The sequence below is a fragment of the Cyclopterus lumpus genome, chromosome 21 (assembly GCF_009769545.1).
Source record: "Cyclopterus lumpus isolate fCycLum1 chromosome 21, fCycLum1.pri, whole genome shotgun sequence".
NCBI classification, from domain to species: Eukaryota; Metazoa; Chordata; class Actinopteri; order Perciformes; family Cyclopteridae; genus Cyclopterus; species Cyclopterus lumpus.
In genome coordinates, this window is record NC_046986.1 from 19,684,356 (window position 1) to 19,709,631 (window position 25,276).

The 25,276-nt window shown below is 41.4% G+C and overlaps 1 protein-coding gene across 1 annotated transcript in view; it reads right to left on the minus strand.

The window, feature by feature from the left end:
* Positions 1–25,276, minus strand: part of dnah7 (dynein, axonemal, heavy chain 7) — a 64,068-nt gene that overhangs the window by 30,443 nt on the left and 8,349 nt on the right. Inside the window, exons 18-35 of the mRNA XM_034561891.1 lie at positions 24,746–25,113; positions 23,608–23,794; positions 17,456–17,649; positions 15,612–15,810; positions 15,266–15,406; positions 14,056–14,268; positions 13,862–13,971; positions 12,807–12,975; positions 12,432–12,534; positions 11,644–11,771; positions 10,965–11,177; positions 10,200–10,298; positions 9,119–9,367; positions 7,828–7,977; positions 5,132–5,314; positions 3,227–3,403; positions 2,842–2,973; positions 797–1,018 (exon numbers count right to left, since the gene is read on the minus strand). Coding sequence (XP_034417782.1) covers positions 797–1,018; positions 2,842–2,973; positions 3,227–3,403; positions 5,132–5,314; positions 7,828–7,977; positions 9,119–9,367; positions 10,200–10,298; positions 10,965–11,177; positions 11,644–11,771; positions 12,432–12,534; positions 12,807–12,975; positions 13,862–13,971; positions 14,056–14,268; positions 15,266–15,406; positions 15,612–15,810; positions 17,456–17,649; positions 23,608–23,794; positions 24,746–25,113 — 3,237 coding nt within the window. The remainder of the gene's footprint in view (positions 1–796; positions 1,019–2,841; positions 2,974–3,226; positions 3,404–5,131; positions 5,315–7,827; positions 7,978–9,118; positions 9,368–10,199; positions 10,299–10,964; positions 11,178–11,643; positions 11,772–12,431; positions 12,535–12,806; positions 12,976–13,861; positions 13,972–14,055; positions 14,269–15,265; positions 15,407–15,611; positions 15,811–17,455; positions 17,650–23,607; positions 23,795–24,745; positions 25,114–25,276) is intronic.

Genomic DNA, 25,276 nt, shown 5'->3' on the forward strand with positions numbered 1-25,276 from the left:
TATTTGCGTGTTCAGAAAGGAATAATATCAATATCAATCCACTTCTTTGTTATTGTAAAACCATACCAATTATTTTCCTTTCAACAAGCTGTAAAATCTACTTAACTATGTGCCAATATGAAACTTTCCTTTCATAACTACTAAAATATATTCTAAAATAATGACCGAAATGTCACACAGTTCAGATTCTTCAACAGTAACATACCTTATTTTCCTCTTAACACCTTTTTCAGGAACAAATAGTTTTCTATCAACACCTTTTTCAAAAGAGATTTAAAAGAAGAGTAGCTCAAATCCACCTATATGAGCAAACTGAACTGGTTGGGTTTGTTTTTTCTTCGTTGTGAAAACAATGCTTTGTTGACCATCCTCAGTGATAAAATAAGAATTCCCTGGGATTACATTCAAGGCAGGTGGAGCCATGTGAAGAGTCTGAAGCGTGACACTTTATTAAGGTCACACAAAGATAAAGAGATGAGCATCCCTCCTTAACCAACCGTCTGAGGAAAAGAGAAATTGAATACAGGTATGTCGCTCTATCAGACCACAAGTGATTGATGTAGAATGTCGAGGGGCTCTCTCCTGTGTTTGTGGACAGTTATTTAAATAATGATGTAACTATTAGCATTCTTTATTGTTGCAGAGAGATGGTTGTTTTTTGTGCTATCCTTAACTCGTAATATATATACTACAATTTCTCTCAGGCTTTTTCCATAAGCAACTCATAAAGAAGTATGTCACACCTTTCACAGTATTTTTAAGACATCCCCTCTCAGTGCCCAATTGTCAGCCCTACCTCTTTAATGAAGCGGTACTGGTAGACTGTTCCGTCACGGGGAAGAGGCACTGTGAGCTGTTTAGGTGGAGCTTCGACGGTGGCCAGAATGCCATGGCAGGCGCAGGTCTCTTCACTTAAAGGGCCGACCAGGACCTCCCTGACCACAGCATCAAATTTGACCCGGCCCGAATCGTCACAGCTGGCTCCCACTGACCACACCAGGCAGAACACAAAGATGCCCTGTAGAGACGGAAAGGACAACCATCACTGCTGTTTTAAATGTGTGTCAGTTTGTCCATGATGGCAATGATGGTCCCTAAGGTTCCTCAATTCTAAATGTTACTTTAGTAAATACTGGAACTCATTTAACGTAGTCTAACAAAGACTTGAAAGAAAAAAGTACCTACTAAACACTACTGTTAGAATAATGCAGTACAACACCTTTTATCCCTATTAAATGTAATAGAATAAATGTATACTTAAGCTACGTGTTATGTACTTAAGTAAAGTACAGTCCTTTGTTTATTATTATATTGTATCATAAAATATCACTTCCTTTCCAGCTGAATTTTTGTATTTCTTATGTTTCTTAATTTTCTATGGTAATAACCTGTAGACAATAACATGCTAAATAAAAGATATTCATGTTTAAAATTGAGTTTGTAGAGTGATAAATCTCAGCAAATGGAACCCACCATACTGGAACAAAAGCCAAACATCAACAATTCCTGTGCAAGGTTACGGTAAACAGTAAAACATGCATGTTTGTAATTACTGTATTGATCAAAATGTACTGTCACCATGTTAATGCCTCAACCAATGTACAGATTACTTTATGAGACAAACACCAAACTCCAAAGAGGAGAGATGCCTTTGTTGGGAAAACAGCAGGAATTCTGTAGGAATTAGAAATAGCTTAACAGCCTGATGATAGCTCCTGCTGTTAAAAGGCTGATTAATTCAACACTTTGATAATGACTGGCTGAGAAACATGGGAGAGAGGGTTGAAAGGCATTCATCAGAGCCACAGGGGGATAATAGCAGTGCTGTCAAAAGAGATTCAGAGGTAAAAAAAATAAAAAATAGATTGGAACTCGAGCAGGGGGGCAAAGTGCTCATCTGCTAAAACTTTTCCACTCTTTGTGGAAGCAGTATGTGCAAAAGTAAAAAAAATAATTTAAAAAAGGCAGGCTCTTTGGTGTTTAGCCTATCTGTGTTTGCGAAAAATAAATCTTACATTTTTGGAGGGGATTTCTGGAATGCAATGCACAAACAGTACCTTAATGGCCAATGTCAAAGTTCATCGACCCATTTCTTAAGAATTCAGTGGTAACTGACGAACGGTTAAATTAAGCTGAAACTAACACATGCTAGCTACACATAATAGGGGTGTGTCCAATATTAGTATTTCAGACCATAGTTTGAAATTGTTGTTTCTCCTATTTCATTTTACAGCTACAGAATTATTTTAGCTCGGCATATGACAGTTTCATGAAATTTGAAACAGCATCTGGCTATTGGCACAATTTGGGAACTGGTGAGTCGGAAAAATAAAAGTTAGTACCCTTGCTAACATCTGTATTAGTGATCTATGGTTCGTGCAATGTAGTTTTAGTATTTGGTACCATTGTCTCTTGTCAGCCCCTATCATGATAAAGTGGTCTTCTTTCCCTTGCTGCTCATTTTCTCTTGCTATGCGTCGTAGCATACTAGTGATTTTGCTCACATGCTGTTTGTGCAGAAATATGAAGCGGCACATCCGTTAGTCTAGGAGGTCTTGGATGTCAACTTGTTGTTTCACAGTTTTTTTTTTGGTACTGTATCAAATCGTACATTTTTGCAAGAGAGCAGAAAGTTGCATCATGCAAGCAGACGTTTAACACTCAGATCTGGAGAACATGTATGTAGCAGACTGCTTCAAGGACACTGATGACAACTCAATGATGCTGTCTGATAACCTATCATGATGCTGTAGCCATTTTACATTTTCAATTCATATCAGATTATTAATTATTAATACTACTATAATAATAATTAGTAGCATGGTGGTTGTGTACACAAACCTCCAACCAGGAGAAAATATCGTTTTCATTCATGCTCTTCATCTTTGCCTCATCATGAAACTCATCCATCATACAGTCCATCAGATTCATCAGGGACTTGACTAGATTGGTGTCAGAGGTGGGTGACAGCTCCTGAAAGCAAAAAAGAAAGAACATGAAAACACAGACAAGATGAGAATAAAACGTTGGTATCTTCGAGCTTGGAAACCCAGAAGCATTGCTGTTTGAAACTGATTAGTAAAACTAAATGCATTTCAAAACGCCAACGTTTTGCATCTTATACGAAGAGATACACATAAATCAAAGTAATATCTAAACATGTTGTAGTTGTATAGATGTAGAGTAAAAAGCATAGAAAACAAATGTTCTGAGGATGGCTCGGCACCTTGGTGGCCTTTCGGATGAGCTGTAGGCAGGCTGGCATCGTGCGGTCAAAAAGGGCGGCGATGAGGTCTTTGTGCGCTGCGTTGACGGTGGCGGGCCTGGTGTTGAGCCAGGACAGCAGGAGGGGCCGCCAGCCGAGCATGTGAGGCTCCATGTAGATCATACCACAGCGAGATACCTGCCACACCGCAAAGAATACAGAATATATCTTGATGAGCAAAAGTATCTGACCAGCGCCCAGAATTACAACAGGATCATTATCACTATTACTATAGGTGAGCATTCTAGAGGTGTTGTGTTCCCAATCTGACCAGTTCATCCATCATATCCTTTATACTGGTCATACTGAAAATGAGTGTGCGCTGCACATGGGACACCGTGTCTGATTCACACTGGATGATGACCACATTACAAGCTTTTTTTCTACAGAGGATCATTTTAATGAGATCCCCTTGCTCAACTCAAGGAATAGCTTCAGGAAAGGAGTGCAAGTAAAGTTAAAACAAAGGAGAAAGAAAGATGAGCAGAGATGGGTGAAGTCATAATGTATGAGCTGTAGCTCAGAGAGCAGATATGAGAGGAGAGGGAAAAGAAAGACGAAGAGTGAGGTTTAAAAAAACTTCCTGAGACAAAGAGAGAACCAGATGAAAAATAAAGGAAAAGAGAGATCAACAGAGAGTGTGTGTGTGTGTGTGTGTGTGTGTGTGTGTGTGTGTGTGTGGAGAGGGGGGGGGGGATGTATCTGCATTCAGCATGAAAGAAACAGATGCCAGGCTATAGAGAATCCAAAATAGATGTCTGTTCAATAAAAAAAAATAGAGCCAGGGAGATGCAAAGGTATTCTCTCAAGGCATCTATGCATCGCAATCAAGAGCCTTTGTTACTGCCTCACAACGAAAGAAACATAACGACACAATTACAAAAGAAAACGTTCATATGTAGTGCCAGAGGTCTTTAAATGGATTGCAGTTCATTTCAAAAGGAACAGGGAGGCGTGTAACCCATGGGATCTCTTTGTTAGCAAAGTTTGACAATTGACTGCATATATTAAAGAGTCTATGTTGGATATATCCTTTGAAACACCTGCGAAAATGTCTGCACAACTGGAGGCGGGTGCTATATGTGTTATTTCCTCCCGGTGAATGAATCATTGGTGAGTAAAATGAAGTAGCCGCTGACACTACATGTTTAACACGTCGCACCCTTAAAGGGATGGTGTGAATTGAAGTGGGGTTGAGATACTCGTCACAGTCGGCAAGCCCTCAGTTTGGAGCACGGGAGCAAAGCCGTGTGCTGCTGTGGACGAGGGACAGCAGTAAAACGTATTATAGACAGCTAAAAGAAAGATCAGTTGAGATGTACGCTTTATTTGGAATGTTCCCTCCGCCTAACCTTGCTGTCAGACAGCCCTTTCTGATGGGAAACTGAAGCCGTTATCTATGTTTTCCTCAAAAGCCGCAGGACAAAACAGTAGTTATACCTCGCAGAACACGGGAGTTGCTGGTCTACCGCCTCCTCGATCGGTTATTTTGTTTGTGTTATCGTGTGACTTTGGTGAATCTAAATTAAAACAATAACACTAAACCTGAGGGGTCGAGGTAGCAGTAGCAACGCCTGTTTCCTGTGAGGTAGAAATCTATGTTTTTGTCAGGAGTCTCATGACTTTGAAGATTGCATCGGAGGCTATAACGGTGTTTGCAACATATATTTGAACTGAAATAGATTTTTGAAGTTGGGTAAAATAAAAAATGTTCTTCCCCCATCCACAGTGCTTAGCTTCAGTGCTGGTACTGCTGCCTGCTTCCCTAGACTGGGGGCGTGATACCCGCCACCTACTGCAGACAATACACTGACTAGGGATAAGTACCCAAACCATTCCTTTAATCAAAGTAAAGGTGCTTCTCACCGTGGCTGGCGATGCCACCTCCAGGTCCATGGGCTCAAAGATGAGGCTCATCTGCGGTGACATCTGGATGATCTCGCCGCTCATCAGACACAGCTTCTTGTTGTCGTCGAGTACTGTGTTCATATTCTCGATCCACACGGCATCCACTGGGCCGTCAAAGATCAGCCATTTTCTGTCGGGGCTCTGAGGGAAAGAGGAAATAGGATTCCTTGCACCTTGAGGGGACATTTTCATTTATAGCACAATTACATGTGCATACATGGAAAGAAAGGTCATGGTAATATTGACCACACTATCGACCTGTTGGTTTATCTTCCTTCCTAACTTATCAAAACATAAATACATAAGCATATCATATAAATAAAACTAAAGTAAAGCGGTGTGAAATTATGTAATTCTTGATGTTGAGGTAGCTTGACAGATGGAGGGAGGGATCCAGGCACAAACAGACAGACAGTCAGCCAGAGACATAAACACCTTTAAACCCTTGGGAGGCGCTTCACTTCAAGGAAAAGACAAGCTAAATTTACCAGAGCCTAAAAGTATATAAAATGTCATAAGTATTCATGGAGCTTTAAGGTTTAGAAGTGCACAAAGAAAACAATAACTTGTGTTCTACCACCTGGTTTATGAAGACTGTGCCTCGCTATGCACACACAAACAGAAATTCCTTTGAAAACTTTCAAGGTCACAAACAAACCCCTGTGCATTATAATCTAAGCGTAGAATGGTTGCTAAATTAATTAAATTAACACCTACACACTGTCTTAATGGAGGTTGACAACAAGCGTCAATTCTCCAGTTAGATGGTCTGGCAAGAACTGTGCTTTAAATTGATTTGTTGTAATATAAACAAATGGAGGATGCCTGGGCTGGGGCCATCTGGTGCTTGTGAGGGAAGCGAGTACTGCAATGTAATGATCTGACGGAGAGCGTTGGCACTTGAAAAAAAGGAAAAAGAGGAAAATTGTATGCAGAGAGTTTAATACGACACTGCTGTTGACTCCAGATTAGCGCACAAAAAAAAGAAGAAGTGTTTAGTTAAATGTGATGCAGAAAAAAAGAGCAAAACAAAGACCGACTTTTGCTCAGAGAGGAAAATGACTTTTCTGAAACTGAATAACAACCAGCCCTGTTCTCATTTTCTATTTTTCTTGCATCAGTATGTACTGCCGTGGCTGTCAGAACCACTCCTCACACTCCTTATTCATTGACACACACACACACAAAAAACAATTTGTAAAATGACAACTTTATATAGCGAGCCAATTTTTTAAATGACAAGTTCATTTGGAAACAATTTGAGAACAGGGCGAACAAATGATTTTCCATTATGACATGCCCCCACTGCCATCTGTAAATCGTCTGCATGTGTGTGTACAAGAATGGAAAAGCGTTATTAAAGATCTCAATTTAACAAGACAGCAGTATATTTCTTTTTGTTTACCGTGACACCGCAGCCTCTCTTTCTACAAGCTTGAAATTAACTATTAACTGTTGCCTATTGAACAGGGATCCTTCCCAAACGCCTCCTTCTCGTTGCACAGGTTTTGACCCGCAGGAAGACGTTATGGAGCAGTAGCATCATTCTACATCTCTACTGTCTTAGCTCTGCTCTACTGGTCGGTACATGGATGTCTATTTTGAGCAGACAGTCCCAGCAACTATGAAGCTGCCCAGAATAGGTGAGACAGAGAACAACTCAATTACTTTTTGCTTTGACTGGTGGCACAAAGTTGCTTCAAATGCCTGTTTCCATAGAGACAGCACCCTTCATAAAGTCGGCCATCTATGCTGATGCTGTAAGACACCATTGCTTTGACATTCTTTGACTAATCACAGTTATTTTAGTGCAAGTTGCAAAGATTTGAACAGGACGTAGGACTTGAGCATTGATAAGGTGATGAACAACTACTACCTCTGTACAAGTAATCACATAGTCACAAAGTAACAGGTGAACTGAGCATTCAGAGCTGCACTGTTAGAAACAGAAACAATGAAGAAAGAGAAATGATGATAACAAATAGAATAAGATCCTCCAACCCCCTGAAGTTGACCTCTTTTCCTACCCCCAAAATTCCAGTGGAATAGTTAAAGAAAGGGTCAAATCTACCTACTACAATATTGAAGAATTTACAGAAGAATTGTCTAAACACACCTTTAAGGGTTTTGCTTGTGTTGACACTTGGCATGGTGCCAACAGTTCTGAAGAGTCTGCTTGGCACAGTAGACTCTTCAATATAAATGGACTCAGTAAAACCAAAAGACAATTTTGGAGTAGGACACTGGGTCTTTTGCGTTGCTTAGTCTCAACTTCACCACAACCCTACCAACAGGATTTGGGCATAAAGAAATGGTTTCGGTCGAGGTCAACACTCTAAGCTACTATTTGTGAAATGTATTAAGGATGGAAAGCTGTGAGAGCAACAAGGAGGCGTTACATCCTTTGCTAAATAGTGTCTATATCAGGGTTCGTGCAGCGTAAAATATTATATGATTATGTAAATGTTACCACATTGTGTGATTACACTGCATTTCAAGTGCTCTGTATCCAAGTGGTGCGGGGCTGACAACGGACAACTTCCAAGTGTGAGCGTGTTTATCTGTACGAGGGTACACTGTGGGTTTGTTTGCTTGTTTGAGTGTGCCGTAACCTAAATCTGTTTAAACCGACATACTCTGGGCGGTCACCTTACCTGGGAGGAAGCGAAGGCTCTGTAGCTGACGGCGAGGATGCCATCGGACCACTCGTGAGAGACGGGGTCAAACTGGCCATACAGCTGTCCCATGGTGATGGATTTGGGATTGATAACTGTGATCTGCACCTTGTTCTCGTCCATCAAACCCTGGTGTAACAACCACATGCATACGAACACAGAGGAGATAACAGAGCATAGGGATGTCAACTCAAGAAAAAAACGGATGCATGGACAATGATAAATTAGTTAGACAAATACACATATAACTTTGTTTACTTCACAGGTAAAGAAGTAGCAAAACGGAGCATGATTTCACCAATTTATCTCCACCAAGACTCATAAATTGCTTGGAAGATCACTGTCTATATAACAGGATTTCTGCTCGCTGAGCAAGAGAAGCAAAAAGTGCAACAAACAGCTTTTTAGTCAATGTGTCACTCTGAGTTAGAAACAATGAGAAAAGCAGGCTGCAGAAAGAAGACCATCAAAAAAGGAGACAAAGGGGAGGTGGCGGGGGGGTTGGACATGATCAGTGGACGTGCAGCAACAATGGTGACGATGATAAATGTGGCATTGCCAGGCGTTCCATCAGCAGGCCTTCATCTGTCTCCTTGGTGGGATGCCTCTCAGCCCTCTCAGCCATGTAAATACAACAAGCCAGTTCTGCTCTTCTCTGTGAGATCGATAACTGCTCAACAAAGACTACAGCTCTGACAAATTGAATGGATGTGTTTACTTGGTAAAAACATGTAGCTCGGATACGCCTTGGATATCGGGTGAAACACATATTTTTTACTTGACGTTAACGTTTTTCTGATTTGTTTTTTTACTGATTGAGCAAGTTCATGTCTCAAGGACTCCGGAAACCCCATCAATATATTTGATGCAGTACAATTAAAGAATGCATGGTTAACCATCTGAATATAAGGTACTTTTTTCCAAAATGTCTGACAAATTGACCGGGTTAATACCTGACAGGAACATAATGAATAAGTTGGACCTCAAGGACATTTTGGGGAAATGCAACCAGGCAAATAAAGTGGTTTAAAGTAGATATTGATCAAATCTTTGTGCCACGTAAGGAATCATGTCATATAGCAAGCTGACGCGCAACTTGCGGCCTATCGTGCAACTTTCGTCCACTTCTGTTTCCATGACATTAATTCACAATTCCTTCCCAGTTTCTCCAACTATCACAGTAACGATGTCCATCTTGTATTTCCTTAACTCTTATTGTCAACAGATGAAGAGCCCAGCCTCTACCTGAGATTCAAACAGGACATCGTACCTTTTCAAAGACGTCATTAAGAGCTGCTGCCAGCACACGATAGGCGCTGGTTTTGCCTCCGAATGGTTCACCCACCAGCATGAAACCATGCCTCACAATCATCATCTCAAAGATCTGCAGGATTTTCTCAGTGAAGAATTCGGTGACTTGCAGGTTCATCCTCTGGCAGTTGTCCTCGATGGCCTCCAGCAGGATGCGGTAGTCTCGTTGTGGAAGCTTGACCCCCGGGAACAGGTCAGAGGTGATACCCTGGGATGGAAGGGCAAAGTAGGTGGGGAACAGTGAGGGCAGTGGAATAAGGGAACACACATAATTAAAGCTACTACGAGGAACTTTCATCTTGGGTTTCAGCACCAGAGTCCCTTTAGAACACCTCTCATTTTACTGAAGCAGGGTCTGACCGTCTGGCACACACAGTTCGAGTTCTGCCGTGCCTCCCTTCCCTCTAGCAGGCCCATCAATATGGCCTGGGTCCTCCTGGCCGAAGGAGGAGACGCTGCTGACTCCTCCCATCAGAGTTCCGATGGCAGGTCGAAGGTGACAGCGACTCCGAATCTGGGTCTGTCCGACGTTGGCTGGTCCGAATGGCCCCGCCTAGTCTGAGCTGAAGGAGTTTATTGTGAACCTTTGTGTTATATATTGTTTTGTTTGCAATGGAATTGGACACGATGGTATGAAGGCATTAAGAATAACTATATATAAATGGCTAATATTCTCGCTGATGTTTTCATTCTCTTATGTAGGTCATATAGAGGCATCAGTATTACATTGAGACTGTTTCATAACCAGCTGAAAGTTCCATGTAGTAACTTTAAACACAGTTTTAAACAACATACAATGGAAAACACACTACACACTTGCACACGCACACACAAAACACGTTCACCTTGGGATACGCTGGGTGAGGACAGTTGATGGACACATACACACATACTCCAGTGAACTGTTCTGACTCAAACAGACTCAAATTGTCCTTGTGCATCACGGCTCCCAATGAACTGACTGGAATTAACATCGGCTGACATCACTTGATGTGTATCGCTCCATTAACCAAGACAGGAGGAGCCACATTCTATCGCACCTCAAATAGCTTCAGATCATGGGCCAGAAACTTGGGTAGATTGACATCAATAATGGATCTCAGCAGCAGGGTGTCTTCATTCTCTTCTGGAAAAGTGAGCTACAGTGCAGCAAAGCCGGAAGAGTGGGGGGGGGAGAAGAATGACATATAATGAAAAGCAGTTGTAAAGTCTTTCTGAGTAACAATAGAATCACAACCAAGTCAAGGAGCTTCATCAGTTAGCAGGTGTAAGGATCTACATGACACCTCTGTTTTCCAAAAGCTAAATTAAAAAAAGGCAGCAGGTTAGGTGTCCCTGTTGAGTCTACATTGAACCCTATGAAATAAATCATATATATGCAGCATCAGGTCACCCCTGTGTGAATAAAAAATGCAGGTGCCTATTGATAACTGCCATCTCTTTTTTTCCTCTCTCACACATCCCTGCTTCCTGTGTTGTGTTTGGAAAATAAGGAGGTTAGGGACAATTCTTTAGATTATTTAGTGCCTGAAAGATTACTGCTGCGTCAAGTAATTGGGGTGCACAATTTAAATTGTGCACCCCAATTAGGCACTCGTTTTTTTTTTTTACATTTGTCTTTTAGTTAAACAATCAAAGATTGTTGTTGTTAATTAAAATTAGATCCCTGAAAAGAAGCAACCATTTAAAACACAACAAAAGCATGAGGAATAATGTATTCTTCTTCTGGATTATTTAGTGGGTAATGTATTCAGGTAAATGAACAAAAGATTCCATCATATCAAGATGAATTTGTGTTAAGATACCTTGAGGTTTCCAGCTGCAGTAAGCACAGACTTGACAGCCCGCATCCCATAGTCGTAGTGATGCTGTGAGGACAGCTGCTCTGAACAGAGACGATAAGTGGCCACAATTTTCACAGACAGGGGGCGCGCAGTCACAAAGCCACACGAGTAGAGCACAATCTCTGCGATCATTGCATAGTCCGGTACCATCATAGCCACAGTCCTGAACAGAGCCTGGTGGAAGGATACATTTTTGCTGAATAGAAGGTTTTTAATTTCAGGAACAGTAACATAATTCATTATTTCAGAGGTCAAAAGTTTTGTTTACTTTTGTCAAGATTATAAACGGTCTCCAGTTTTCAGTTTTGCTGCCTAAATGTCCAACGATATCTACTGCAGTAACATTTCTGCACACATGGAAACGTTATAATTGCTGAAAGCAGCCTCATTAATCATTCAAGTGAAACACTCATCGGCCTACATCAATAGCCTAAAATACATTATTTAAAAAGCAAAACAATCTACATGGGCAGGAGACAGGCATAATAGAGGACTTTATTTTGAACTATTTTTAGTCAAGATGAACAGAATTCAAACTCCTCAAGTTATGTGAATGTGAATATGTCTCAAACTTTGCGTTCCTGAACTCACAGTTTGGACGTTGGAAATAGAACGAAAGGCTGTGAAACTGATACCGTACCTTGAGATTGTCTGGTAGCTCAGAGCGTCCAGCGTAGCCGGGATTCATAGTAATGAACACGGCGCAAGAGGGGTCCAGTTTGAGCTCCGTCCCTTCAAACATCAGCAACTCAGCATGGGCAGCGATTCCTGGATACACACAGATGCAGTGAGATACAGTTTCATATTTACTTGCCCTTTGTGTCTTTTGACTCTGATAGGACAGTTAAAAAGAAGAGCGCTGGGTCAAAACATTTGCACTATTAAAGGCTGCGAATAGATCAGCGCGCTCCGGTTCACGGCCTCTTTGGATGCCTCTTAGAAATGAGCGCACCCTGAGAAGCATATGCCTGGACGCCATGTACGGGCCTGTGTACATCTCGAAGGACACAAAAACACAAAATGCACATCTTTAACGCTTGTGGCCATAGGCTGCTTTAGAAATGTGTCTTACTACACAACCCGTACAACAGCCTCTATCCACAGTTCAGATAAGGAAAAAACCTCCAGCTCTAAAAACTATTGGGAAAAAATAGTTTCAGCAGCAGTTAAGCAGCAGAAACCTATTTGCATTTCCAAACTTTACTTTTGAGCGAAGAAAAATCTGTCTACCACATTGGTTCTTGAACATTATGACACATAGGACGCATTGCTGTGAAGTTCTGCTGGCCAGCCCACACAAATTGCCTCTGCTCCATGTTGATTCTCTTTGTAGTCCAAAATCTGTTGTTTTTTCTATATATATGCCATACATAAGCATTTCTGGAATACTGCCAGCTTAATGTCAAAAACAAAACAAACAGCACAAACCTCTCTGTATGGTGAGAATCTGTTGAGCCACCACAGACAGCACCTCCAAGTCTATGCGGTTAAACTCATCAAAGCAGGCCCAAGCTCCGCAGGACAAAAGGCCCTGGTCACACACACACACACAAAATTCATAAATACATATTTAAATAGTATGTACGAACAGGTTTTGCCTGTGTACGTGAGAGCTATTTCAGTACGGCAAGTGGGAAGATATTGTAGCAGGGGGTAAGCAGATTTCGTGTAAACAAAAATAATGTATTTGCAATCATTTATTGGGGGAGGGGGGGGGGGGGTGTACACAACCTAGGAGTATCTTCAGAATTTGTTTCACTAGCGTAGTGTGTTCAATTCATGGTGAGAGAAAATTGCACTCACTTTAAAGAACTTGCCCAACGCAATGTAGTCCAGTCCGTCAGAGCAGTTGAAGACAACACACTGCTTGGCCACAGCTTTGGCCAAGTCTTTGGTTGTCTCCGTTTTTCCCGTGCCAGCCGGGCCCTCAGGGGCCCCTCCCAGATGGAGGTGGAGGGCGCCAAACAAAGTGCTGAAGGAGAAACAGAAAGGAGAAAGTTAGCTTATGTAACACCTTCTGGCCTGTCAGTGATTCATGTGATCAAGTGATTCCTCACAGCACTCTGTGTATATATATATATATATATATATATATATATATATATATATATATATATCATCGACAGACAGACAGACATCAAAATAAGTCAGCTTCAGCCCACTGACAAAACATTTAATAAAATATTGAAGTGCTTGAGAGCCTCTCTGCAGGTAAGCTGGGAGGTGGCAGCTTTTGAGTGCTCGGCTTTAAGTATTTTTCCAAATACTGTAGTGTTTGTTATTGTTGGCATAACCCCTCTTCATACATATATTACAGTCTTTCAGAGTAATCTATTGATGTAATCAAATCAATAATAAATTATTAATAAATGTTTTAGGATGTGTTTTGATTCACTGGTATTACAGTACACACTTGTATTGCTCTTAAAGAAATGGTATCCAAATGTTAGAATCAAAATGATATCAAATTAATCCAAAGCATTACAATGTCCTTATTGTTATTGTAAATCTACGCAATGATCACTACAACTTCCATTCACAGCCAAAGCAGATAAAGTTCCCTCCACCTCAAGCAGACAGTAGTAGGCCAAGCTCTGGCAGTAATTGCTAACTGGGATGAAGATGAATTATTTTCAGAAACACAGTAAGGAAGAACTCGCAGCAGCTCAGCGACAGTATGCTGTCTCTTTAAGACGAGACTAATAAGAGCTCTTGTTCACAGACTAACAAGGGAGGCGATTAGTTATAATAGTGTAGCGGTAAAAGTAGCTAACTACAACTTAGGTTTCGTAAACAAGCTGCGAGACACATCCGCGTTAGAAAGAGACACACAGTGAATGCTTGTGTAGGAGCTTTACCGGTAGCAGCGGTCGGTCAGTGGGGTAATGACCAGACGTGGAGTGTTGCCCAGGTATTCATAACCGTACGGCAAACCGGCATTGATCATCTTGGTCTTCAGGTCGTTCTCCTGCACAGGGCGGGAGTTCAGAGGTCAATCCCTGAGTATGTCTTAGGGGTTGAAATGAATCCCCAAATTGCCCCTTTTACATACCACCCAGTAGTAACGCAGTTGGCTAAGCCACTCAAAGTCATTCTCGTCACTTATCCCCTTCTGCACCAGCGCAGCGAGCACGTCCCTGCCGTGGACGTCCAGCACAACCAGGGCCCCGAGGGTCACGCGGTTCTGTTTGGACAGCTTGCCGCGTACAAGTGCCACAATGTCGTCAATCTGTCTGTTGTTCTGCTCCAGGTAGGCATCTAACGCCTGAGGGGAGAGAGGCGTGATTAAATGGAAAGTCGGAGTATGCTGGAGAGGACTTTATTAAGACCCCATCGATAAACTGAAAGGTCACACGTTTTGATCCCTGCAACAACTACCAAGCCCATCACTGTCAAGATGAAAAACGCCACACTTTTCCCTCTTTTATCAACGCGTCGCTGGCTGAGCATGATACAAAATTGTGTTTTCCAGTCAAACCTCACAAAACAGCAGACCTCTGCGGCTACATGCACAAAATAAAATGCTTATCAGATTTGGGTGCTTTTCATTTGATGTGACATATTTAATACACTTCAGTCTCAGTTTTGAATTAGATGATAGCTTGAAACCACCGGGTAAGATCATTACTGTAAGTGACACATTCACTGAAAGATAATCTGTTTGTAACACAATGTATCCAAAGACTAATCACTATTGTTGATCTCAACCTGAGAACTTTGTACATATGTTCATTAGGCTGTTCCTCGTACACGGTCAGACATGACATGCTTCACAGTGTATGTTACCATGGTTACATACATGGCATTTCAGAGCATATTGTGGATAATGTGTTCCAGGAAAACATGCTGGTTTGCTTCATTTTTAACATTTGAATGTGGGTTTATCTTTAAAAAATAAAAGAAAGAATACTAAGATGAATCATGACTTTGATGACTTGAACCAAAATATTTTGAAAAAAACTATAAAATAAATGCGTGCCATGAACAAACTATGTTCTATCCAGATGGTTACAAGCCTCTTTGAGGTTTCTTGAAATACCTTCCAAACTGCAGCAAAGACATTTCAAAGGGATGTAACTTTTAGAGTAATCAATGTTCGGTTCAGGGACTTAAATGTTATGACAAAACTGTACATGAGAGGCACGAACTGGGTTGAACTGTAAGTGAGCGTCTGTATTAAAGACCCCTGACACTACATATGAAAACTGTAAGTCAGAATCTGTAAGCAAGTACAAAAAGAAATACAATAAACTGTCGATCACCTTCTGTCCTGAAATAATGGCTTCATGAATATCCTTCGTCCAGTAGACCTGTGAGACGCAGAGCACGGTCTGACCGGGCCAAGCACGCACCCAATTGATCCTTGACTCATTGGGGTACGCCTTCATTGCCTCCCCAATTACCTGCAATAGACCACACGGGGGACAGAGGGCTTAACTACCTGGTAACTGTATCATGGACGACATTAGAAATCATATGGGGAGAAGCCTTGGACTCAATTGTGGAGTCAAACAGTCTAGTCTGGTGTGTTGAAATCTGGAGCTTCACTTGTATTTGTGTATACAAGTGAAGCTCAAACAGTAGCTCAATAATAGTCCACAACCACACCTTATGCAGGGAGGCGGTCATGCCATTCTCGAGTTCCAGGAGCCACTTCTCCACCTGGCCCCGGGCTTTGGACGTGGAAATGATGTCCAGCAGCTGCACCACTTCACACTCACTGCTTTTCATGTGGGTGATGTCGAGCACATCAGTGAACACCACACTGGCGATGCCTTCAAAGCACTTCTTCAGGTGGGGCTGCACTCTGGAGGAGGGTAAGGCCAGAATAGTGAATCACTTTTAACCCAGGTACCCCTAAGAGTGGAGGGGGGTTTAGTAGTCCACAGTGCCCATGCTGGGTTTTTTCTGCAGATGAAGATGTCAATTGAACCTAACCTAAAGAAAATCATTGAAAGATCGAAGGCATGAAGTGTGTCTTAAAGCTACTACTTATGTTTTACTGTCTCTGATCACAGTCTTGTGTTTTTCCAAATCAGTTTCCATGTTTTATGACAATTGCCCTTGAGCATGGCTGCATCTCCTCTGAACACCAGCTGCTGACTTACATCCACTAAAGGTCAAACCTGGTTTTGTGAGATAACTACAGCACTCGCTTATTTGTGCTCAGATGTTAATGGTTGCTTCTCTTGTATTCCATCACTGCAGAGCACAAAGCAGTAGTTTAAAACTCATAAGATGCCACAACAACAACAACAACAACAACAAAAGCTACTAAGTGTATCTTAAGTCAAAATACTATTTCCAACAGTTAGTTAGTGGTACTCTTTGAAAGGTCAATGAACCACTTAGGGTTGCTAACTGAGTTTTAAAAATATATTATTAAGACTTTTTGTAACATTTAAGGACTTAAATTACTAGAATATGTGTCAGAGTTTAATTGGGGAATTGTGAACCAATCCAGCTGCACCCCTAAAAAAGAAACCTTCAGAAGTTGACACTCATTCACCATTTCTTTCATTCACATTCACACCATGTCCTGTGACCTTTGCTGTTGCGAAACCGGTTGTTACCCTTGGTCACTGGAACTAAAAGTGCAATGTTTGCCGAAGTCCTACTTATTGTGACTAACTTTTCTTGAATGTTACACAGTAAACAAAGAATGTCCTCGTTTCCATACTGCTGTGTATCTTTATGTTTGTTGTTGCTTGTTCTCGCTGTGCACAAAACCATTCAGGGCAAAATGAAACAAGTGGTACGATGCCAAAGCATTACAACTTTGGCATTTGGGTACGTCGCTTTCTCTACATCCCCGAAAACCAAAGCGAGCCCTTTTGTCAGTCCAGCACTGCATTTAGGAGCCGATGACTGAAATTTCTCGGCAGATCTATCAAGCGCTCTCCCAACATTACACTGCTCTCGCTTCCCTTCTTTACATAAGAGGTCGTGACTGTGCGCATCTCTACTGATGTTATGACAATTCCCAGAAGCCAAAGAGAGAATAAAGGGGATGGTGGAGTCAAAAGGAAAGGAGAATATCGTCTGTTTGGAATCGCATTCATTATTAACCAAACGCCCTGGGTGAAATTAGACACAGGTAGGTTATCAGTAAGGACTGTGGGGGCTGAGTATGCATCGTAGTTAGCGGAATATCTTGTATCTGAAAGGCAACAACTCTTTTACGGTGTTTTCTATTGATTCTTTCTGGATTTGCTTCTTTCACATGCTGAGTCTCAGTCTTTTTTTATGGAAAATTGTCTGTATTCAGCTGCACTTCATACATAATTATCATTTGACTATGTACGCTACTGATGGAATGTATTTTACTAGGTACTAGCTGCTCATCATGACCACTACTGTTGGGGTAGTCCAACTTTACACAACCATTCTCAATATAATGGTAAATATCATTATGACTGGGTGCACAACAATGCCGACATGTTTTAACTTACTTCGAAGGGTCCTTGGTCTCAGAGAGGATTTCCAGCAGCTCTTCATTAGACAAGAAGAAGAACCGCGGAAAATAGAGACGCTTCTTCTCCAGGTAGTTATTAAGACCTTTGAGGATCATCTCCAGGAGCTCATTGGACGTTTTCAGCCTCGCCAGCATCTTGTCGATGGCTGTCACCGCCAACACATGCTTGTCCTAACACAGGCCGGAGAGAATAGTTTAGTAGAAAGCGAACATTTCACCTTGGTTAAGTGTCCTCAATTTACTTCAACACTCATTTCTGTGGTATACCACTAATTTGGGCCTTTTCATTTCATCACAACAGGTAGTCAGGTTTAACATATATTCAAAACACATAAATGGATATGTTTTACTCCTTTAAGGTCCACTCAGACTAAGTTCAAGCTCTTAATATCAAGTCTTTAGTTAGACTGTGGTAAACTGGCATTACTCATTGTTTTCTCTGAGTTTCACAGCTTTTGCTAATGGGGCACTCAGGGCCACTACGCAAGAAAGTAGCAATTTTATCACACTCGCTCCCTAGACAGGTACTGTACGCCCCCGACTTTTGGACCGTGACTGCAAAGTGGCCTATAGCTGATGCACAAAAGCATTGGCGATGTACTGCACCGTTTTGTTCATCAAGAAAACATGTGAGAGAAAAGTGGTTTGTTGTGTTCATTCTTTTTTCAGCAGTGCAGTGTTGCCTTGAAGGTAACACTGAAACACTCTTCCTTTAGTAAAACATCCCCTCCATGATCCACACTGAGGGCCACTTGTTACAAAACCTATGACAGGACAGTAAAGGAGATTTCACCTGACGCCTGTCTTGCACCTATGAAATATTTCAGCTCAGTACACTAACTCAATCGTCAAGGTTGGACAGTGGAAGCCTGGACCTGCTCACAGGAAAACGTTGGGGGGGGGGGGGGGGGGGGGGGGTTCTGAAATGAGAGCACGTATTATCCTCTGAATGGAGTCAAATAAAATGCAGAAAAGGAGCTAAATGAAGAGCTAAAGTGAAAACCATAGAGGAGCATGAGATGCCATCTCTGCTTTACCTTACTCTTCAACAGAAAACTATTTAATTCTGCTGCTCTACAGTGTTTTAAGACACCATTAACCCACACTAACACCACACTTCTGAACAACATAATGGAAACAATATCAACTGCAAGGGAAACAGCTGCTACAGTTGATATAGCCAGCCTACAAAAAGAAGGTGTACTTTCATCTTTGTTTGATGTGTTCAATTTGCCTTGAGCCCGTTTTTGCGGGATGTGAGAGTTTTCACATCTCCTAGCAACATGCAGACGAAACCGTCTACAAATCAATAATATGTCATCACAAAACGTATGTGTGGCTGAGAAAAAGAAGAAAGAAAAAGACATTGCAATGATGCTATAACGATGCTACAAAAATGCAATGATGTTCATGAGATAAGACAGCTGCTATTCGATGGTGGGCGGTATGCGTAACACAAATCTTTTCGCAGGTACATATGCTCTGGAAAAGAGGCGTGCACCATCGCATTGCTCTGACGTAGCACAACCTCCTGGCTTGTATCAAGTAAAGGTCACTGTCCATTAAAAGGAGAGGCAGCCACTGAAAGATGCTTTTAATCAAGTTCTGTTCGAAACCACAGCCACAAAGAGTAACTCGAATGGAATATAAATTCTTTTTTGATCTCTCATTATTTGCCTTTGATTTTTCATGATGACTTAGTTAAGTGGAAGCAGCGGCTGTTGACTCATGCCAAAGTGGCTTTTTCCCCTCTGGGTTCGCCATATGATGCAAGTAATAAACAAATGCTACGATGGAGGGATAAAAAACATCTCTTTTGTAGGCAATGGTCCGTCAAAAAGACTTAAGCTACAGTAACTGAGACTCACTTCAAAGGTTAAATCAAATGATCAAGCTTTGACTGTGTTTCAGTGGGACGTACAATTACTGGCTGGTGTCTGATTGATGAACAGTGATTCTAGCTTTTCATAGATTTCATCAGGACAAAGTAATAACCGGGCTATTTTTATATTGAGCCTGCCAGTGGGAAGCTATTCATGAGCACAGTGAAGGGATAACAATGCACTAATGCATGTATTATGCCTGATAATGTGGGTTTTATACACCAAACAGATGGCTTCAATGGGTGACAGCAACTGCACCCAGCTAATATGGCAGGTCTGCAATCTGTGTGGAAAAAAAAACATAATATAAAAAGAGTAGTTTTCCTTTGTTCCAATCTGACACACACCATACATCCAGAACAAAAGAATGTCCTGGCACATCCTGCAGAGCATTCTATCTGCACAAGCGTGATTATAACATTAAGTGAGCAACTCTTTTGCAGACTAGTGTGGTGAATACATCCGATGTCTACTAGTAAACAATATGCCAGTCATCTTCTTCATGAGCTCAGATGGTCAACCGTACCTCCGATCCTCAGCTCATTAGAAAGGTGGCTAATGGTGTAACGTTGAACGACAGCACGTTCACAGAATTAAGTATTTTAAATGGATGGATGTATACGCAGTGGTAGATAAATGACACATTAAAACAGGCAGCGGATAACCTTTTTTTTTTAAAAGATGTGAAGGCTGTGAGGCGCATGATGATCAGTGGATCTTGAGCAGCTCCCAGTGGTTGATCTGATGGCAACAGCCTGTGTGAACGCCCTCAAGTGATTTGTGGGTATAGGAGAGCTGCTCTCTAGCCTGCCTTTTTGCTCACACTGGTAGTATGGAGTTGAGATGATTCCAATTTCATGCGCTGCTGATCAATGCCATGGATGAGATGAAGGGATGTGTTCTTTGTCAAGATTGTGATGCAGTGTACGCCTAGGAGGAGGGATGTTTTTCCTAGAACTGGCCTTCACTGTTTGGGGGTGTATAATCACTTGCTTTGAACTTATCAATTACTTATATTATTAGTTTATTAGTTTAAAATATTGAAAATGTGGATACAAAAAGTATTCTAAAAGTGTTCAATTGTCCTGCGGAGCAACTGGATTTGGGATGCCCAGTATCATCATGCGGGATCATCTCACCGTGCCTTTTTCCAACAATTTCATGAAGACAGTACTCCACTGTCACCACTGGGGGCTCGATACATTCAAGTTATGCATGTCCACGTTGGTAGCCATCCAGTGTATGGATTACAAAATCCAACTCCTAACACTTCCAGTTAAGAGTAGTCATTTAGCCACATTTCCCACAAACGCAAAACAATTTCTGACAAACCTAGTTCTTAATTTAGTGCTATCCCATCTACTGAGATACCCTCAAATGTGAGATTTACTCTCTTGTCCTGAGTGACGAGATGTCTTGTCTTCCAGTTGACAACAAAGATGGAGAAAAAATACTAAATAAACTAAAGTCACATTTGTATCACTGAGTATTTGCTAATTATCAGAAGTAAGTGTCTATACAGTGCTGGAATGAAAGGCTGGTAGTGGCTTTTTATGACTCTATAACTGCTGTGTCCAAATGACCACTGGGGATAGTTTTGGGAGGATAGCAACCAACTCGAGGTGAAAAGAAAACAATGTTGTGCTTTCACTTCAAGCGAACTGTGTCACATGGCAAAGACAAAGTACTATAACTATGACTTCAAGTGGTCGTGTTAATAGTGTCTCAAATATGAGTCAGTTTTGAGTCTTAATTTTGTTTTTTATGTTGGGATAGGCTCCAGCGCCCCCGCGACCCTAATGAGGATAAGCGGTATTGAAAATGGATGGATGGATGGATGTTAATATGTCATGCAACATATTGTGACCACATCTCTTACACAACGTGTAAATGTGAAGGACATACTAAAGCATAATGATACGTTTTCCCCTTGTCTCGCTCCATCCCCTCACCCTGTTTATCAGTAGATTTAATTGTATCTTATCTAACATTGGCATCAATTACAAGAAGGATTTCCCAGTATGCAGTACTGACTGATTTAATCTCACAGACCTTAATAGGATAAAAATCAACAATACATATTTGTCCTCAAACCTGTTTTGCCATTTATCAATCTAGATTGTTTCGGTGTGAGTTACCTAGTTTTGGAGATATCGGTGGTAGCGATGTCTGCTTTCTCTTCAATATAACGGACTGTATGGCTTCCGGCCTGTTTCATGTATGATCTACAGTTGGAGGAAAAGAGTTCCTCCACAAAGATGCTCACAACAAGGTCTGTGGATTATCTTGAGTAACCGGGTCATGATTTCTGGAAAGAGACATTGAGGCTGAGTTTTCTTTTCAAATGTATTTTTGGCGCTTTGAGCACCACAAGCCAAGAGCCATATAGTCCCATTATATAAAACTATAGGCAACTTACACCAAAACACTCTAGACTGATAAATAGCACCACAGGTAGGAAGAAAAATATGTATTTTGGATTTGGGGGTGAACTGTCTCTTTGAACAGATAAACTAAAGCTAATAAACTTATATGCTGTCTACATGTTCTTTGTTGTTGTTATCTGCTTTGCACTTTATTATTATTATTATTATTACTACATTCACTTTATGTTGGACAAGAGAGAAACGTACTTTCAGTATGTTTGCACAAATGAAAGAAATGACAATAAAGCTGACTTTGACTTTGACTTTGATAAAGAAAGTATTTCCCGCAGCTGGATAAGTGCAAAAGCAAGTGTAAAACATGCTCCATAACCCTGTGTGTTCACAACCCCCAGTGGACAGGACAGTACGCGTGCACATCTGCATGTGTAGGCTGCCGGTCCCGTGGTGACCTCATTTTCTTTGTGGCTCAGTGCGGCCCTGCCCCCTCCAGACAAAATCCATAATTCCTATTTGATGGTGCAGTCAGGCTGGGCTTTCTAGAGGACACTGTCTGAAATTGATGTGTCTCATTTCAGGTCCACTGAGGACGCCAATTACCCTTTGGAAACTCTTTGAGGATGCTGGTGCAACACTCTCTATCCTCGCTCTGTTGTTTCTGTCTTGCTCTCCATCCCTTTTCCTACTGATTCCCTCTCTCTCTGCACAGCCTTTCTCCTTTCTGCTTCTGCTGCATACTTCTGAGCCACCCATTTCCATCTGTATTTCATTCTCACTCTCACTGTTGTGCATGCGTCAGTGTTTATGTTGTCGTCATACAAGTCGGAGCTGCGTGTGGTTTCTGGTCTAATTAATTGACCAGTAAACCTTCTGATCAGGTTTGCGGCATGTGACTATTTCCAACGATTGGTTCTTCTTTTTTCCGCATCACTGAAGTGTGTGGCACAGTTACAGAAGATCATTATCACTCCAGTTGTGGAGAAATAATTCAAAAACAGAAACCCGTACGAGGAAATGTCTCTGTACCGTCAATACACCAATTTGATGGTTGAATGTGTTCCTGTTCGACCAAGATTTAATTGGCTGGAAAGAATGTCACTATGTGCTCCTCAAACTATCCATTATGTTACTGTCGAAACCATTCATTTTTAGTTGGTGATGAAAATGTTAAAAAGATGCATGATGTCCTAAATGTTTAGATTTATACCTTATAGTTGGGGTTTATTTAACAAGGGTTTTTATTTTCTTAATGGGTGATAAGCCCTTTCTATAATGTTAGAGACATCACACAACAGGCACACCGTATAGTACTGATGTATTGGTCCTAGATATAATTTTTTTTTAAGTGATTTTACTACCTGTTGCATTTAGCAAGATCAGCCAGTATGAGAGGGCCAGTTCAGTACTTTTCTTTCAACAGCAGATGTCTGGCTACACATAAAGTATGGGTTTAGTTTTAGTTCCACTAATAGTAGTTTAGTATAGTTTTGATGGGTTACCAGAAGATGTCTATTTGTCAACCTTTTCCAAATGATCCGTGGACCTCTAACATATTTTAATACAAACCTAAAGCCATTCAAGACCATGTTTGACATTTCTGTTTAATATGGTGCCATTCCCCTTACAGTTATATGATTGTGGTCCAGTGTTCTGTAATTAGATGCAACGCTATTATCTTGGCATTATCTGCTGTGGAAGATCCCCCTTTGGATTGTGCCTTTTGGATGGTGATAGACTCCTGATCTAACCTAAGGATCATGCCCCTCCACAAAGAGTCCCTGGTATTAAACATGGTCTTCCTAATCATTACTGCACCCTGCCACAATAATGCAATCGTGTCAAAACCAAATCAAAGAACTTACCAGTAAAACTTGTTTCATGGTTTCCCTCCAGGATTTGTCAACAGTTGTGAAACGGCGTCCCTCCTCAGGCATCTGAGTCAAGATATCTGGGGAGCTGAATATGGGCTCCAGGTAGAGCCAAGTGGACTGCACCTTCAACCATTCATCCAGGATCTCTTGGAGGAGCAGCAATTTGTCCTCCCATTCCCTACAGGAGAAGATGAGTGAATGTGAGTGGGAATATACAACTACAATAAATATCACTCAACTGGAAAAAACAAAATCATTCTCCACTTTTTGTGGAAGGACAAGAAGCCCAGAATGGAACAGTAATAACAATCGCAACACAACAGTGAAGGAGGTTTAGGAATCATGGATGTTTCTTTATATTAGCTTGCATTTAATGCAAGATATCCTATCTGTGCTTACCAACAGTAAATTACCAATTGCATGGCTTTTGCAATTGGTTAGAGCGTGAACCTGCACAAATAAGACAAAAAGAAACCCTGCAAAAGGGTGAAATGCACTCCTAACTTTCTTGCCAAGCAAATAGCTTCTCAGTGCTCTTGAGCTATTTGCACATATTTAAAAATAATATGGTCATTAGCATACATTTGGCACAAAATTGTTCCCTTTAAATGCAGTGCTAATAGCCACATGCAGTTCCAATTAAATGATTTGCATCTTTAGAGAGTTGGTGGTAACTGAAGTGCAGACTTTCCAGCGATGATGACAGCAGTGCTTGTAGAGGCAAAGGCATCGTCATGCTTTTGTAACACTGACGGGATGCAAAAAGCTGCAGGTAATCCTGTGTCAAACTGTGCCTGAAAGCAACATAATAATGCAATAATCTCACAAATTACAGAGGATCTGTAAATGACATAATTGGCTGAAACCAGAGGCAGATACAAACTTGAATGAATTGCACAGTATGCTCAATCGGAGCATACGGAGTCTTTCAAGTTTTCACAACGAATATCTTAACTACAACCCTGAGATAGACAAACCATTCAGGTTTCTAGCCTCAGATAGCTTCTCATATGATATTTCAGTATGCGTGTCCTGCCCTGTCAGCAGTGGTTCACCAAACACAGCAATAAGATAGAAGATAGCATAACTGCCAGGGTGAAAACATAATGAAAATCTTCTTGTCTCTTACCGTATCTCCACCTCAAATGGCTTAATGAAGGGGGAGCCCCTCATGGTTTGTGTCTTCACAATGTGATCGTCCAACAGCATCTGCACTTCATCCACAGATGACAGGATGGAGGTGCCCGTCTCTCTGTAGGCCAGGAGGCTGAACTCCATGTCACCCCACTCACTGGCCATTTTTTCCATGGCCTTTTCTAGGGAGTACTCCTTGCTGGCCGCCTCATTGATGACCTCAAAGCTGCTCAGGTGCTGCTCCAGGTGCATGGACAGGAACTGATCCACGCAGGCTTGGTCATCAGCTGGCTGCAGGGAGATGCCAGCCACCTCCGACATGGTATCCCAGTGGCGATCACGCAGTCCTGGATTGCACAGTATCTGTGAAGGCGGAGGAGTAAAGAAATGACTTCCACTTTATACTTGTAATAGACATAATCTATTGGAGAGACTTTAATTCTATTCAGTACGATGATTTATGAGTAAGATTTCCAAGTAATTGAAATTAAAGTCATTTTAGATATTAAATGTTTCTGTTTGGGTC